This window comes from Gigantopelta aegis, chromosome 14 (genome assembly GCF_016097555.1).
Source record: "Gigantopelta aegis isolate Gae_Host chromosome 14, Gae_host_genome, whole genome shotgun sequence".
NCBI classification, from domain to species: domain Eukaryota; kingdom Metazoa; phylum Mollusca; class Gastropoda; order Neomphalida; family Peltospiridae; genus Gigantopelta; species Gigantopelta aegis.
Genome location: NC_054712.1, coordinates 17,422,799 through 17,438,007, shown reverse-complemented (window position 1 = coordinate 17,438,007; position 15,209 = coordinate 17,422,799). Strand labels below are relative to the sequence as shown.

The following is a 15,209-nucleotide window of genomic DNA, read 5'->3' as shown; positions in this document are numbered from 1 at the left end:
TATAAAATACTAAAACTAAAAACATTAGAGTCGGATTTTTAAAAAAACAAACTTTATATATACCGGACTATTACTGATATACGTCTTTATGCTTCAATGGAAAATGGATTAATGAGTTAATCCTGTATAAATAAATTTCATTATCATACAAAAACTATTTTTCAATACAGAAAAAAATTGGTAATTAATGAACAAATATCAAAAAACAACTTCACAAAGTGACTGGTTTAATATCCAGTAGATGCAATTTGTCACAAAGCTTTATTCAAAATCCTTCGAAAACGAAGAATAAACAAAATCAAATGTATTTACAGGATTGATAGAACAGTTAAATAAGTCACACCATCTCTTGCAACATACCGCGTCATGAAAACAATCACCTTCCCACCGTACCGAGACTCTGAATTGTCTTAAACAATAGATGAAATGCGATGACACTGGTGAAGTGATAAATTGTGTAAAATACAAAAGGTCACTACTAGCGTTAACAATATCATACTAGGAATCGTTGGCCACTAACACGCCTCCGGGTTTCGATTCCTTCTGCTGATCCGTAGTTTCTCGCGACTCCTCGCCGCGGATTTTAACATCATGGGTTTCTCGGTATTTGTTGATATCTGCACCTTTTGCTTCTAACTTCTTCTTAAAAGACTCAATTAGTTTAGCCATCTGAAAGAAACAAAGCAGCAAGAAATACAATAAATAAATAAAGCTAAAAGCAAACATAATTTAGAAAATCATATGAATTGTAGTTATTTTGTTTAAGGTTCAGGCAAGATGTCATGGGCATAGCTTGGCGGCTTGTTTATTTTTTAATATTTTAATTTTTTTTAATTTTTTTTAATTATACTCTTTTCTTTTCAGGGGCTGGACATAGCATACATGTCATGGGCACACAGCTTGGCGGCTTGTTGGGGTTTGTTTGTCATTATTATTTTTTTACTTTCCTTTTTAGGAGTGGTAAAGCATCATGGTCGGTTTGGGATTGATCCCTGTCGGTGGGTCCATTGGGCTATATCTTGTTCCAGCCAGTACACCACGACGGGTATATCAAAGGCCGTGGTATGTACTATCCTGTCTGTGGGATGGTGCATATAAAATATCCCTTGCTACTAATGGGAAAATGTAGTGGGTTTCCTCTCTAAGACTATATGTCAAAACATTTACCAAGTGTTTGACATCCAATAGCCAATGATTAATAAATCAATGTGCTCTAGTGGTGTGGGTAAACAAAACAAACTGTCATTTTTAAAACTTATTTTCTCTTTTTTCTTCTTCTTTTTTATGTTTATATCTAATCATGGTTGAAGAACACTGTCAGGGCTTTTGATTGCACCAAAGTCAAGGCAGGGTTGAAAATTAACATGAAAACCAAGGTCGACAGTAGGGCGAATTGAAGAAAAATCTTACTGGCCCTTCTGAAATTCAACTAGCCCTCCAATTATTACATTGGAATTTTACTGCACAGGTAAAATTAAAACTATAGTGTTTTTGTTAGAATAATAACTGTTTGCATTAAAGAAAACCGATGAATTGACGTTTAACTTCATAATGAAGAAAGTAAAAATTGATATAAACATACCAACTGAAAAAAAGTTAAAAAGAAATCTAGTATAAATAAACATGTTTTTTTTTACAAAGTACCATTAAATTAAACCGTATTAAATCTCATTTTAAATACAGGGTAAAAGATAATGCAGTAGAAACAGACTAAATGTAGAACTGCGCGTGCTTTAGTGAACTAGTCTGGGAGTGGCAGTCCTCTTTGTGGCGATGCAAGAGGGATGGAATAAACTTTGTGGTGATACAAGAAGGGTGAAATTCCCAGCAAATGATTTCCTCAGGAGTGGCTGTTCTCCTAGATAGAGATCCATGGAATCATCCACTGTTTTGCCAAATGCCCAATTCGACTGCTTTGTGCAGAGATACTGCTGTGGTCATGTATTATGGTTGTGTCATTCAGATTACCTTGGATGTTCATCAATTGCCTTAAAATTTGTATCACAAAAAAAAGTTAACCTATGCAGTTTAATTGTAATTTGTAATTAATTTTACACTGCACTTTACCCCCATAAAATGTTATTTGAAACAGTATGGGTTTAAAACTTAATAAATTAATATGTTTTTATATGAATGTTATCTTTATTCATTATGTTGTCGCTGTCAAAATATAGAACATGTCCTAGGTCTTCTGCTGCCAGATCTGTAGTTCGCACCAACATAGATGTGGTGTGTTTTGTCACATTTAATTCAGCATCAGTGCGTTTACAGCGGTTGCAAAACGAAGTACTAGTAGGTGTTGGAACTGACAGAGTAGGAGTTGGGGGTTTATCGAGAGCTACAGACACTCAGTAATGGGGGCACATGGGGGGGCTCTACGGGCTGGAGTCTGTTACCACAAAAGTGTGCAATGTAGTCCACTTGTAATGCATATAGTTGGTGAAATTGTTGGCCCAAGAATAGAACAAGTATGACTCAGTGGTTTTCCGTTTAAAAAAAGAAGCTATTTTCCATTTCATGTTTTTGTAAATTCCGTTTCAGACTAGAACTAAAGTTGTGACAAATTAAAGGGTCCACAAATTGACACAGTGACTGGTGTCAACATGCGTCGCTATTTCTCATTAAATCAAAGTAAGTCTACATATTAGTAGCGAAAAATCACATCAGGAGCAAAGGCTACAATTATAATAACTACATAAAGCATGATTGTCCAACAATCAAGTGCACTGCTTTATTCAACGAGGCTTAGGGTTCACAAAACGTAAACATTTATTTTATCATCTCTTTGACAGTCCAACGTCGTCTGCAAATTGAAGTGTGCGCATGACACAGCGGAAATAAAGTAACATTGCAACGTTCAGCCAGCTAAACGTTTGCAAACATATTTTGACTGGTGGTTCCCGAAATAGTCTTTCGGTTTAATGTGTAGCGTAAAAATCTGTCTTCCGAGACAAGCGTTAGCGACAAACCACTAGCTAACTGCGCAGGCGCAGGCAAACGTTTCGCTAACGTTCAAGAGGTATTTGATTGGTTCCCAATGTGACCATTTGGTTTACCATGAAGCGCATAATCCAGTCAATCGTCAATTTTACAGTGTGTGGCAATAGTAAAATAGTATTAATTTTGTTAGCTTTGCGGAAAATCGTAATTCTGTTTCCAAATGTAAATTCTGTTTCACAATGGGAATTCTGTCCGTTTTCCGCGATCGCGGAAAATCACTGGGACTACTGTGCACATGAATCAAAACAAAATATACTTAAAAAACAAAGGTAATGAGCAGTAATGGACGCTGTATTCGTGGGATACTCAGTGTTCCTGAAGAAATTAACCCATAGAAGCCGAGCCTATACATTCAGACAAGAACCAAGAAAATATGAACTGGAGTCTGAGCAACTGTGGCGAAAATAGATGTCAAATATGAGGGTAGTAAACGTCGCATGAGACGCCTTGTTTTGCAACCACTGGTTTCTATTTTAACTAGTACCATACTCTCCAAACACTAAAATCGATGGTCGCCCAACGGACTACCTTTGTAAAATTCCAATAAAGGTTGCCATGGGCGACCGGGCGACTGCTAATTTTCAACCCTGTCAAGGTGATAAGGACTGTGCCCTAAATAAGTATGCCCGAAATTATCTCACCAAATTAAGTACAAACATGCTGACCTCAAAACTTGAAACCTAATAACCACTGAAATGCCAAGCTTTAATTAAATTAAAATAACAATGCAGTTTGTTTCCTAATTTCTACAGCCTTTCAGCAGCTGTTATACCTTATAGTGTTAATATGGAGTGGGACATAGGCCAGTGGAAAGTGCTGGCCTGATGAATGGTCGGTATGGGATCGATCCCCCTTCGCTGAACCTATTGGGCTATTTCTCATTGCAGCCAGTGCATCACCAATGGAATATCAAAGGTTGTGGTATGTACTATCCTGTCCGTGGGATGGTGTAAAAGTATCCTTTGGTACTAATGGAAAATGTAGCGTGTTTCCTCTCTATATCTCTCTGTTTCCTCTCTATCTCTTTACCAGTAACTCAAAATTACCAAATGTTTAACATGCAATAGCCGATGACTAATAAATCAATGTGCTTTAGTGGTGTCATTAAAACAAAACAAACTAACTTTATATTAATGTTAATAATAAATATTATTGTGCTGCAAAAGACCTAGCTGTGCTCAGAACACACAAAACCAGGCACAGCGGAAGCATGTATACATGGGGGGTGGGACTGGACTGACTGAGAACAAGGGCACAAAGCAAAATTTCTAGGGGGTTCAGGGTATGCCCCCCTGTAAAAGTTTGAAAACTAGATATCCTGAAATGCAATTTTCTACATTCTACAAGTAAAATTAAACTCTGCCTTAACTAGATGTCCTGAAATGCAATTTTCTGCATTCTACAAGTAAAATTAAACTCTGCCTTAAGATTTACCACCAATATTTTTTAATCAGGATTATTAGGGGACTAGAGCCCTCCCAGCCACTCCCCTGCTCTGCCATACACGAAAAACCTGTTGTGGCCAAATGAATGAACCCTGTACTGTTACGAGTTCTCACCTGTTCTTTGTTGTTGATTAGAGCAGGTAACACATCACTGACTGTGCGCTCCACGAGCACGCCACCCACCATTCTGTAGCACTTCCTATTGGCATCCACTTCTTTCAGAGTCTCAGCTACAAGCCTGAAATATTGTAACATACTTTGATTCCATGTTCGACAACCGATATTTGTTTTTATTAATAGCCATGTTTTCTTTCCTTCCCTAATTTCTGGTAGAGCATCTAACTGGCTGGATTGCAGCCCTCACAATTCACTCTGATCCGACACCATTCAGCATTGCTGAAAGAAAAGCTGTTCAAGTGAGATCAGGGGCAGGACGTAGCCCAGTGGTAAAGCACTTGCTTGATGCACAGTCACTGTGGGATCGATCCCCGTCATTGGGCCCATTGGACTATTTCTCACTCCAGCCAGTACACCACGACTGGTATATCAAAGGCAGTGGTATGTACTATCCTGTCTATGGGAAGGTGCATGTAAAAGATACCCCTGTTAACTGTTATTGATGTGTAGCGGGTTTCCTCTCTAAAACTACATGTCAAAATGACCAAACGTTTGACATCCAATAGCCGATGATTAATAAATCAATGTGCTCTAGTGGTGTCGTTAAACAAACTTAAGTAAAATCAATTCACAATCAATACATCAGCAGTTATTTCGCCAGTGTAATTGCAGTGACAGTCTTACTTGCAATGCTTCAAATGGTCAAAATATCTAGGTTTATACTTGTGCCAACCATTCTGATTATATAGCTCACAGCTAGCTCTGGGTTCACGAAAATGTTCGCAAAATTAACTATTAAACTTAAAAAATTGCAAAAACTGTTATTTTCCAACAAACCATAAATTATTTCAAATCATTTTGTCAAATTAAAATACATTTTGCCAATTGCTCTTAAAATTCGCAACTGTACATGTTACATTGTATCTTATAATAAGGGCACAAGTGAGTGCTTTATGGCCAGAACAAATGAATTATACAGAATGAGTGCCTGTATATGATACTTTTGGTCCAACTTTAATGAAAATCAGTTTGCTTAATGACGACGCAGTAAATAATTCAAGCTAACAATAAATACCTGCCCTGTTTTGTGCTGCCCTGCCTTAATTCACTGCCATAAAAAAAAAAAAAAAAAGTGCACAAAAACCTGCTGGACCAGAACCAACTAAAATTTACTAGCCCTCCAGATTTGCTACTAGTCCGCCAGCCTATAGAACAATATTACTGTCTAACAATATCATAATATACACTGTCTGCACTTCAAATGATAGATTATTAAGTATCCAAGTAAGTGATTAATATCACATCAACGAAATCAAGCCCCATACCTTGATTGACAAATCAATAAATATTGTGATATGATTTTTTCCACAGTTCTTTCATATATAGATAAATTTACAAAATTCAAGAGACATCCTGCAAGTATTTAACAACACAATCTATTCAAAACACATCAGCAACATACTTTCAATGTAAACAAGCCCTTTCTAGGAAGTATTGACCTTTGACTGGCTCTGTTTTCGTTATCTATTTGTCAGCCAGAAAACGACAGATTGCCAGTCAGACTGGTAGTAACTAGTTGCATTTTTTAAACTCCTATGTCAAAAATTTTATTCGCACAGATGGACAATGGCCTAGCATGTTGATAAATTGTCGGGTTTTTTTTTTTTTTTTTTTTACAAACCCAATAACTTGTTTCAATCAATGTGTAATTTATGGCTCACTGAAAGTTATCATGTAAATGCAAGAGTAACCAACAGGCAGGACACACCACTTTGAGAATACAACTGATAACAATCAAGCATTACAAAATATATTCTTAATGTCACTTCGGTGAACTAATGTGTGGGACACAAGAGGCGTAGAGTTTTAAATCTACAACATCATTTATCATACTTCAAACGTATGATGTCACATGCACTTGCAGGGTCTTAGGTATATCAAAGGCTGAGGTATGTGTTATCCTGTCTGTTGGATGGTGCATATAAAGATCCCTTGCTACTGATGTAAAAATGTATCGGGTTTCCTCGCTAAGACTATATTTTCCTCTCTAAGACTATATGTCAAAAATACCAAATGCCTTTTAAATTGTTAATTTAATTTTTATTTAATTTGCTTGCTATTACAATTTTATTCCCATAAAGTTCTGTAAAGAAAATACGAAGTTCAAGTTATGACAAAAATGTGGCATACAGATATTTCACAGTACAAACAAAAACAATAATAAAAACAATATTACCTTCAATTACATGGCTGCCATACACTAATTCATAATGTGTATTACGGGAGTTTCATATTTTTGGTTTGATAGTATTCTCATAAAATGGCCAAAGTCAACCACATTCATTTATTTTACTATATTTTATTTATCAGATTTGGATTCTACAGAACATTTTACATTAGAAACAATCTTAATTATATTAAAGTAAATACATGATTTTAATTTTTCACTTCATGACCACTTTGGTGTGAAATTGCCCTGCATTGAATCGATGATCATATCGTACCTTGTATTTCTCTCGGCTTTGCCCCCCCCCCCCCCCCCAATACCGAGCCGCCCCAGTTGAACTGGTAGGCTTCTTAGGAGCACAGTTAGAAGGGACTGCCCCTGGCATTTGAGCCACCATCTTTGGCCTCGCTTCCTCCATGGTGTCCTGTTCCTTTTGCGAGGTGGTGAACTGTTTTTTTTTCTTTCCTTTAAACATTAGTTTCGGGCTTATATCCAATTAAGGTTCAAGCACCCTGTCCTAGGCACACACACCTCAGCTATCTTGGCTGTCTGTCCAGGACAGGGGGTTAGTTGTTAGTTGGTTAGTGAGAGAGAAGAGGGTGTAGTGGTCTTACACCTACCCATTGAGTCATTAAAACTTGTTCTGAGTGGGAGCCATTGCCGGGCTGTGAACCCTGTACCTATCAGCCGTATGTCCATAGAAAAGGGTGACAGTGGACACAGTCCCATTATGTCTGACATGAAACTTTGACAAAGTGCCAAAGCTGTCCAGCATAAACCCCAGGGTGGGGGTGGACAAATTCATCGAGACAGAAGTACAATCAACCGTCATGTTCAAATGTAAAACCACAAATTCATAGCGAGAATGCTAATACTAAACAATTTTGCTAGTCATAGTATATACATTTACAGGCTACTCTACTTGTGTTACAAAAACGAATGACATGAGAGCAGAATATGTAAGAGTATCTTACATCCTGTATGTAATGTCATGTAAGCTTATAGATTAATTGCTATAAACATGAGATGATGCCATTGTTTATTTAACAGTTTCTCTCATTCATTTGATCCTGAATCACATTGTCCAAGGAATTTAGTTTAATGGGAAACTTGCTCAGGACATAAGTAATTACGAGTCGCTACTATAGGGCAACCACAAACACTGGTTGTTACTTAAATTTACTTTGAAAAGGACAATAAAGAAAAAGTTAAAATAATAACAAAACAAAAAAAAGACTGGCGAAAGGTTTTTCCCTTTATGTTTTGTCTCTATTAAATGTTGAATAATTATTCATGTAAACAATGTGTACATGTTTTCTTTAAACACCTGTGGAAGATTGCCTGCATTTTGCTGACGTCTAACTAGCTACTATTACTTCCGTCTTCTTTACATGGACATAAAAATAAAAGTTAAAACAATTAAAGCAATAAAAGATTAATTAATATCACTCTTGTTTTATTGAGCATACCATTGTTCACAACTTGTAATGATTCTGGTTCCGTTTTAGCCATACATTTTAAAAATATTTGGTACTAGATGCTGTTTTGTCCAGTTTGGTTCCACTTTCACTTGGGGCCATTTTAGCATGGTGCTGTTTTCATTATAACCCCTTATTATCACTCAAACTGGTCGCACTACACTTCCTACATTTCTGGGAACATTTTGGTTTCAAAATTTTGATTAGTAACATTTCTGACGCCATATAACCGTAAATAAAATGTATTGAGTGCGTCGTTAAATAAAACATTTCCTGACGCCATATAATCGTAAATAAAATGTATTGAGTGCGTCGTTAAATAAAACATTTCTGACGCCATATAATCGTAAATAAAATGTATTGAGTGCGTCGTTAAATAAAACATTTCTGACGCCATATAATCGTAAATAAAATGTATTGAGTGCGTCGTTAAATAAAACATTTCTGACGCCATATAATCGTAAATAAAATGTATTGAGTGCGTCGTTAAATAAAACATTTCCTTCCTTCCTATTAGTAACATTTCTAGTTAATTGAACATTGATTAGCGACTACTGTTTAGTATTTTAAAATTGTGTAGTGATTACTGAAACTTGTAAACGGTAGTCAAAGATTACCACTGATTGTATTTGATTTAAATACTAAATTAACAATTTTTGGAATAACAAAACAGTAAGGTATGTAGAAAGAAGAAAGCAAATGTAAACCAAACAAATTTTTTTATAATCGTTTCTTTTTTATTTAAAGATCCACAATCATGGCACATTATTAATACACAGTATATATACAAAAAATATATAAAGATTACGTTATTAACCATAAAAAACAAAAATACTACCCCAATTATTAATAAAGCGACTTTTTGTAAAACGCTCGGGGAAAAAACACTGATCCAGTCGATTTGACCCACATCTGACCTGTGACGTAGCATCAGGTGAATTCCACTCATTCATTAGTAGGTTAGCATGGCGACAGAATGTAATGATTATTCGGAAAATAGCTCATTCTTATCGGACGTTAGTTTGGAAATTTCAGACTTGTCGCATTTGTCTATTTATTCTAAAGCTACCTCGATTGGTGAGGAAGAAGGAGTCTAGTCAAATGCGGTCAGCCTATTTGCAGCCCAGAGTCCGGACGTCGCCAGGTGACAAAAACAAAGCCTGAATGTTAATGCCGAGGTATACATTGTTCATATTTAGTAAAAAGATACACCTCAACACGATGCATTTATATATGTTAAAAAAAAAAATGTAGGAAAAATATTTTTTAGAACAAATACTAATTAATATTAACTGATGACTGGATAGCATTTAAATAATTAATGTATTGCAATTATTATTAAAAACAACAAATACATGTACATACATTAAATATGTTTTTAAAAAACATCATTAAATATATTAAACAAGGCGCATTCATTGGCAGTCTAATCATTACTTGGTTACAGACATCTACGATTGGTAGTATGGTACGTTTCATTTACAAATGATGAAAATAGAAGATTTTATTGTTCGAAGTTAATCCTTTAATTAGTTAACTAAAGGCTTATTTGCAAAAGCAATACATGTCTACTGATTTTGCAGACATCGGTAGCTCGGAAAGCATGTGACACAGTCGGCTCACTAGAAGATCAAGGAATCTAAGTGGTTGTGTGTGTACTGCCAATATGCTACAGTATCTGTGATTATGTAACATCGTTGTAAAGAGGTGTTTTCAGATGTCGAATGCACGTTTGTTCATAATTTGCTCTGTCGGTGTCGGAAGGTGTGAATTCCGTTTTAATGAACAGAATAACACTGATGTACGTTTGTTCCCGACAATTTGTAGTCAGATGGTGTAAATGTCGCAGTAACAACGGTCGTTATAACGAGGTCTGACTGTATATGTTAAAACAATAAATGTATGAAAAATATTTTTTTATAGAAAAAATCACATTAACATTCGGTAGGCCTATCTGTTTTTGTTTTCGGGCGATGTTCGGGATATCGTTATGTACAGCCCGAACATGAAAAATTAGATTTTTTTCTAAAAATATTTTTCCTACATTTATTTTTTAAACATATATAAATGCATCGTGTTGAGATGTATGTTTGTGCCAAATATGAATAATGTACACCTCGGCATTAACATTCGGGCTTTGTTTTTGTCTCCAGCCAACGTTCGGGCTCCGGGCTGCAAATAGGCTGAACAGGGGGGGATACAGGCTTGTAACAGACAAGTACTTTAACAAAAGTTTCGGTGCCATTCCCATCGACCATCTTAGATAATTGTTGTAATCCCCAGGTGTGAAGTGGTCACTGCAAATCGAACCCCATCTTGACGGTCCTTTCCAATACGCACATGTTCGGTAATCAGTTTAAGAACTGCTTCCGTGCAAACAATGTCAGTTTGTCTTTCGGAAAAATTTGCAAACTTCTTTTGCCTTTAACTGCAGCTTTTGTACATCCATACAACGAACAATGGTTCACCATGTTTCACATTTGAAAGATATCTTCAAAATAATATTCCAAACATACAATTCAATTCAATAGAATAACATTTTCGTGTTTTAAAAATACACATGTTCCACTTCCATGTAAAATGATCAAAAGGCTGCGAATGTTATGCCGGTTAGCGCTACACTCTTGGAGTTCAGAGGCTTTTTGGCAAGCAATGTGAAAAACATGACTTTTTATTGCGAATATATTAAAAATGTGTACATTTTTTAAAATTTATTTTATTGATACTTCATATATATTGTAAAAGGTATACATAGATACCAAACAATAGTGAATTATGTTTTTGATAAATGTAGACCTTTAAAGGAAGGGACAATTAAGGCATTTGGCCTGGTATGCATATTCAACGATATATAATGCACATTATTGCTTAATATCAACAAGTATAATTGTATAGTTAATTAATAAAATGGTTAAATGTGACGGCTATTATATATAACGGGCACAGCCATTTTGTACCATCCCAGTGAATACGCCCTCTGGCGAGCTGGTGGTTACGTAATACCTAACGTGTCACGTCAGGAATTAGTCTTCGAACTGAAGAAACAAAACATACCTGAGTTTTGCAGATGCATCGCAATGTTCTGTAATTATATCCATCCTAGTAAGCCAGCACCAATTATATGTATTATTTTTCAATACAAAATAAACCACCATTGTCAAAGTGTTGAAATAACTGTATTATGTTTCGTACATAAATTAACCCACGTACTGAAACAATAATCGGAGTGTTTTCTTGGTTACTAGTAATTGGTCTTTTCTTTCCGTGGCATTTCTGTGGTTCCTGATTGGCAGGTGTATATTCAGACGGTCCCCAGACACTGTGTCTAGACACAATAAAAAGACGTGCCTCTTTTATAAAGATCACAGGGTATTGTGTGATAACAGCACGGATACACCTCAAATGGTAATGGACATTACCAACCGCCCTGCTTTATTACTGTAAGTAATTCTGTAAAACCCTTGATTAAGTAAACTTTCCCCATATAAAATCACAAAACTGACCAATTACGTTGTCCCAAAGAAAAGAAAAGTATCACTTGGGTATCATGAGTGGTAGTTTTTGCTTGAATGTGCCCTACCAATAGGCCTAATAGCATGCATTTTTTCTTAGGACCTTTTAAAAAAGAAAAATACTATAACTCCATTTCTTTCTATTGATGTAACCTGAAATATATTTAGTTAAATAGTTTATTATACTATCAAGTCATTTATGTTGTTTTACAAGTCAGGTTGATGAAAGCGAAGTGCTTTATCGTAAATTAGAGCGTTTGTTTACACTGTGCATAGAGAAGATGGACAGAGATGATGCCACTTCACCCCAAGCTATACCACCGGACGTCATAAAAACTAAACAAAATGGCTGCCCCCAGTTAGCAGGAATAATCGTGTTTTTTTTATTAACTCTAAAATTACGTGTTTTTCATTTGTTAAAGTGTCAGTATGTGTTGGTGATTCGGGTATGCATCTTTTCAACACAAGGCTCTTGTTTGAGTTGACCCTACCTTTAAGAGTCCATAGCCGTACATTAATTATTATATTCATTTCATTCAACTTATTTTTGTGCTTATATCCAATTAAGGTAGCACCAAACCAAATAATTTCCGGCTGGGTCAAAGTTCGAGGTGCACAGAATTTTTGATAGAGAAGTTAACACCAGAAGTCCTGTGATTGGTTATAAATATGAGTGTGTTGGTTGTAAAAAAAAAAAAAAAAAAGAGTTTCATCTATTGTCCGAACCAAATTGTTAACAACTACAAAAAATTACTCTCCTACCTTTAATTGCCGTTAGATTTCCTCCAAAGTTTATCCAAACACAAATCATAAAAAACCCACTACAAATATACAGATTCCACGCACGAGACTGCAACGATTTCGCCGATATTGTCTTTGCTGAGATTGCATAGGGAAAAATACATGCAGTTTTCTGCCATCTGCCATGTTGCTTGTTTAAATGGAATACTCTTCAAGAGGGGTGTAAGCCTCCAAAGTATGTGACACAATTAATATGAAATCGATGATCTCTAGTGGTATCTTTAAAATAATAATAATAATAATAAAAATTAGTAATATGACGTCATCACGTTTGCTTTTATATCATAACAATAACATGTTATGATGTTGTTAGATTAAGTCCTATCCTTTCACCCCTCTTGAAGAATATTCCATAAAAAGACAAAATGGCAGCTGATACAAAATTACATGCTTTTTTCCCTATGCGCTCTCAGCGAAGTCGATATAGGTGACATGGTTATCATCTGGTATGTGGAATCTGTGTCATTGTAATGGTTTTTTCAAGATTTGTCTCTGGACAAACTTTGGAGGAAATCTAACAGCAATTAAAGGTAGGAGAGTAATTTTTCGTAGTTGTTAACAATTTGGTTCGGACAATACGCTAAAAATTTATGCATTTTTATTTCATCTAGTGCCACTGTGTCAAGTAACTTAGTGCTTGGAACATATATGGGGTACCTGTAAAAAAAAGTACTCAAATTTTGTGCGAAACAAGGGGTGTTGTAAAAACATCTGGTTATACCAAAAATGAGCTATGAAAGGTACCATTTTCTTCAATAAATACTTTGAGGTAGAGGTTGTAGTACTGATATTTATGGGTAATAGTTTGATTGGTATATTGCATATAGTGTTTTTAAACACAAACGTTAACATGGTCGCCTATGGGGTATAGTCATACCTTAACCACAACACCACCGAGGCCGATATTATATTAATAATCGAGTTATGACAGTCACGAAAACACGTACAAAACAGATATAATTAAGAACATTGGTTTAATCTGATACTCACTCGTGCTCTTTCATATCCATTTCTATTTCAGATATTTTTGAGGCTAACATTCTTTGTTGTTGCCTTAATTCTTGAAAACCAGCAATAATCTGTTCTTGTGATTTTCCTTTCGACGTTTTACTCGCATTTGACGCCATGATTATTTGGTTGGTTGTAGTTTCCTCCGCCGACTTCTTTGGGACCACTATCCAACTAACAACTAACCCTCTGTCTTGGACAGACAGCTCAGATAGCTGAGGTGTGTGCTCAGGACAGCGTGCTTGAACCTTAATTGGATATAAGCACGAAAATAAGTTGAAATGAAATGAAATGGGGGCACAGCAGACACTGTATTAAGTGGTGTTTATTACGTAGAGCTAGCTAGCCTACGTATTTCTAACTAAAAATAATTAATATATTTCCACTATTAACTATATACTATTATCCTGTTCAATTATTTAGACCCAAAGTTTTTTGCAAATGTTACGTTTATTTCCTATTCGATATTTGTTTTCTTTGCATTTACATGAAAACAAAACCAAATCCCGACAGGTGTTATATACAAATCATCATATAAAATGCACGAAGTTGACTTAATTCCACTTTTTAAAAATCTCTGTGTCTTTTGAATGCATGTTATTTCTCCTATAAATAACTAAGGTCATTTGCATATCAAAAGCATCATTCTATAGTGCGTTTCAAACTAATATTCGGTTCTATCGTCCTATCCGCACAAATCGTAGTATGACCTATATTTAAAGGGACACACCCTAGTTACGGGTAGTTGTTAACCATTACGGCGTTGTTTTTCGCTATTAAACCCATTTTTTCACAAATAAAATTGCACTTTACTTACCGTTTATTATTTAGAATATACATTTCCATTCACCTGAAGTGTTTTTTGGTAATCCTGGTAATCCTGGTTTTTGTAATACCACAAAATGCATTTTTCTTATTTCTTAAAAACGCACGCATCTTTGAGAAAAAACCGTTGAGCAGACAAGGTCTAATCTATTTTTAGACGGAATATTTCCATTTCAATGTCACAGACGTTGGTATACCACGTGACCGTTATCATTTTGGTTCGGTTTGTTTTCTCGTGCACGGTTCGCGCAATCAACATCCGATTTGTTGTTGTTCATTTGTGAGCTTTTTCTTCACAGTTCGTGAACATTTTCAGTAACAATAAAGTTCAGACAAGTAAGTGTCTCAATACAAAACGTTACAAACCCTTAAAACCAATAATTTTGCTAAGTCTTACGATATCTGGAGAAGGGATACAACCAGGACAGAACAGTTGGAACATGTCCAGGAGAGGTGAAAAGAACGCACCCCAAGTCTGTGCGCACTCTGTAAAATTTGTCGTGACGTAGGGATTGTTGTGTTTCGAGCGACATCTACCGGTGACATCAGAATACTAACTTTCAAAATTATTTCAAGCAATTGGGACATGGGGATTCCTATGGTATTTATCGATATAAAACCTGCTTTTTCACTCCATTTGATAAAAACATGATCTAAGTGTGTTACAGGTTTGTAGATTAACCAAATTATAATTTATTTTCGCTGGATGGAACTAGGGTGTGCGGCTTTAAGAAAATATCTGTAAACATGAAGCAGGCGCACTCAACATATTTTAATCTATGGTTATATGGTTATA

The 15,209-nt window shown here is 35.6% G+C and overlaps 1 protein-coding gene across 1 annotated transcript; it reads right to left on the bottom strand.

Moving 5' to 3' along the window:
- Window positions 1–210: 210 nt before the first annotated feature.
- On the bottom strand, window positions 211–13,740 carry LOC121388274 (prefoldin subunit 2-like). Its single transcript, XM_041519553.1, has 3 exons — window positions 13,571–13,740; window positions 4,560–4,683; window positions 211–669 (listed from the first exon to the last, which is right to left on the bottom strand). Exons 1-3 carry the CDS (start codon window positions 13,705–13,707, stop codon window positions 499–501), a joined length of 432 nt encoding a protein of 143 aa, XP_041375487.1. The 5' UTR covers window positions 13,708–13,740; the 3' UTR covers window positions 211–498.
- Window positions 13,741–15,209: the final 1,469 nt, after the last annotated feature.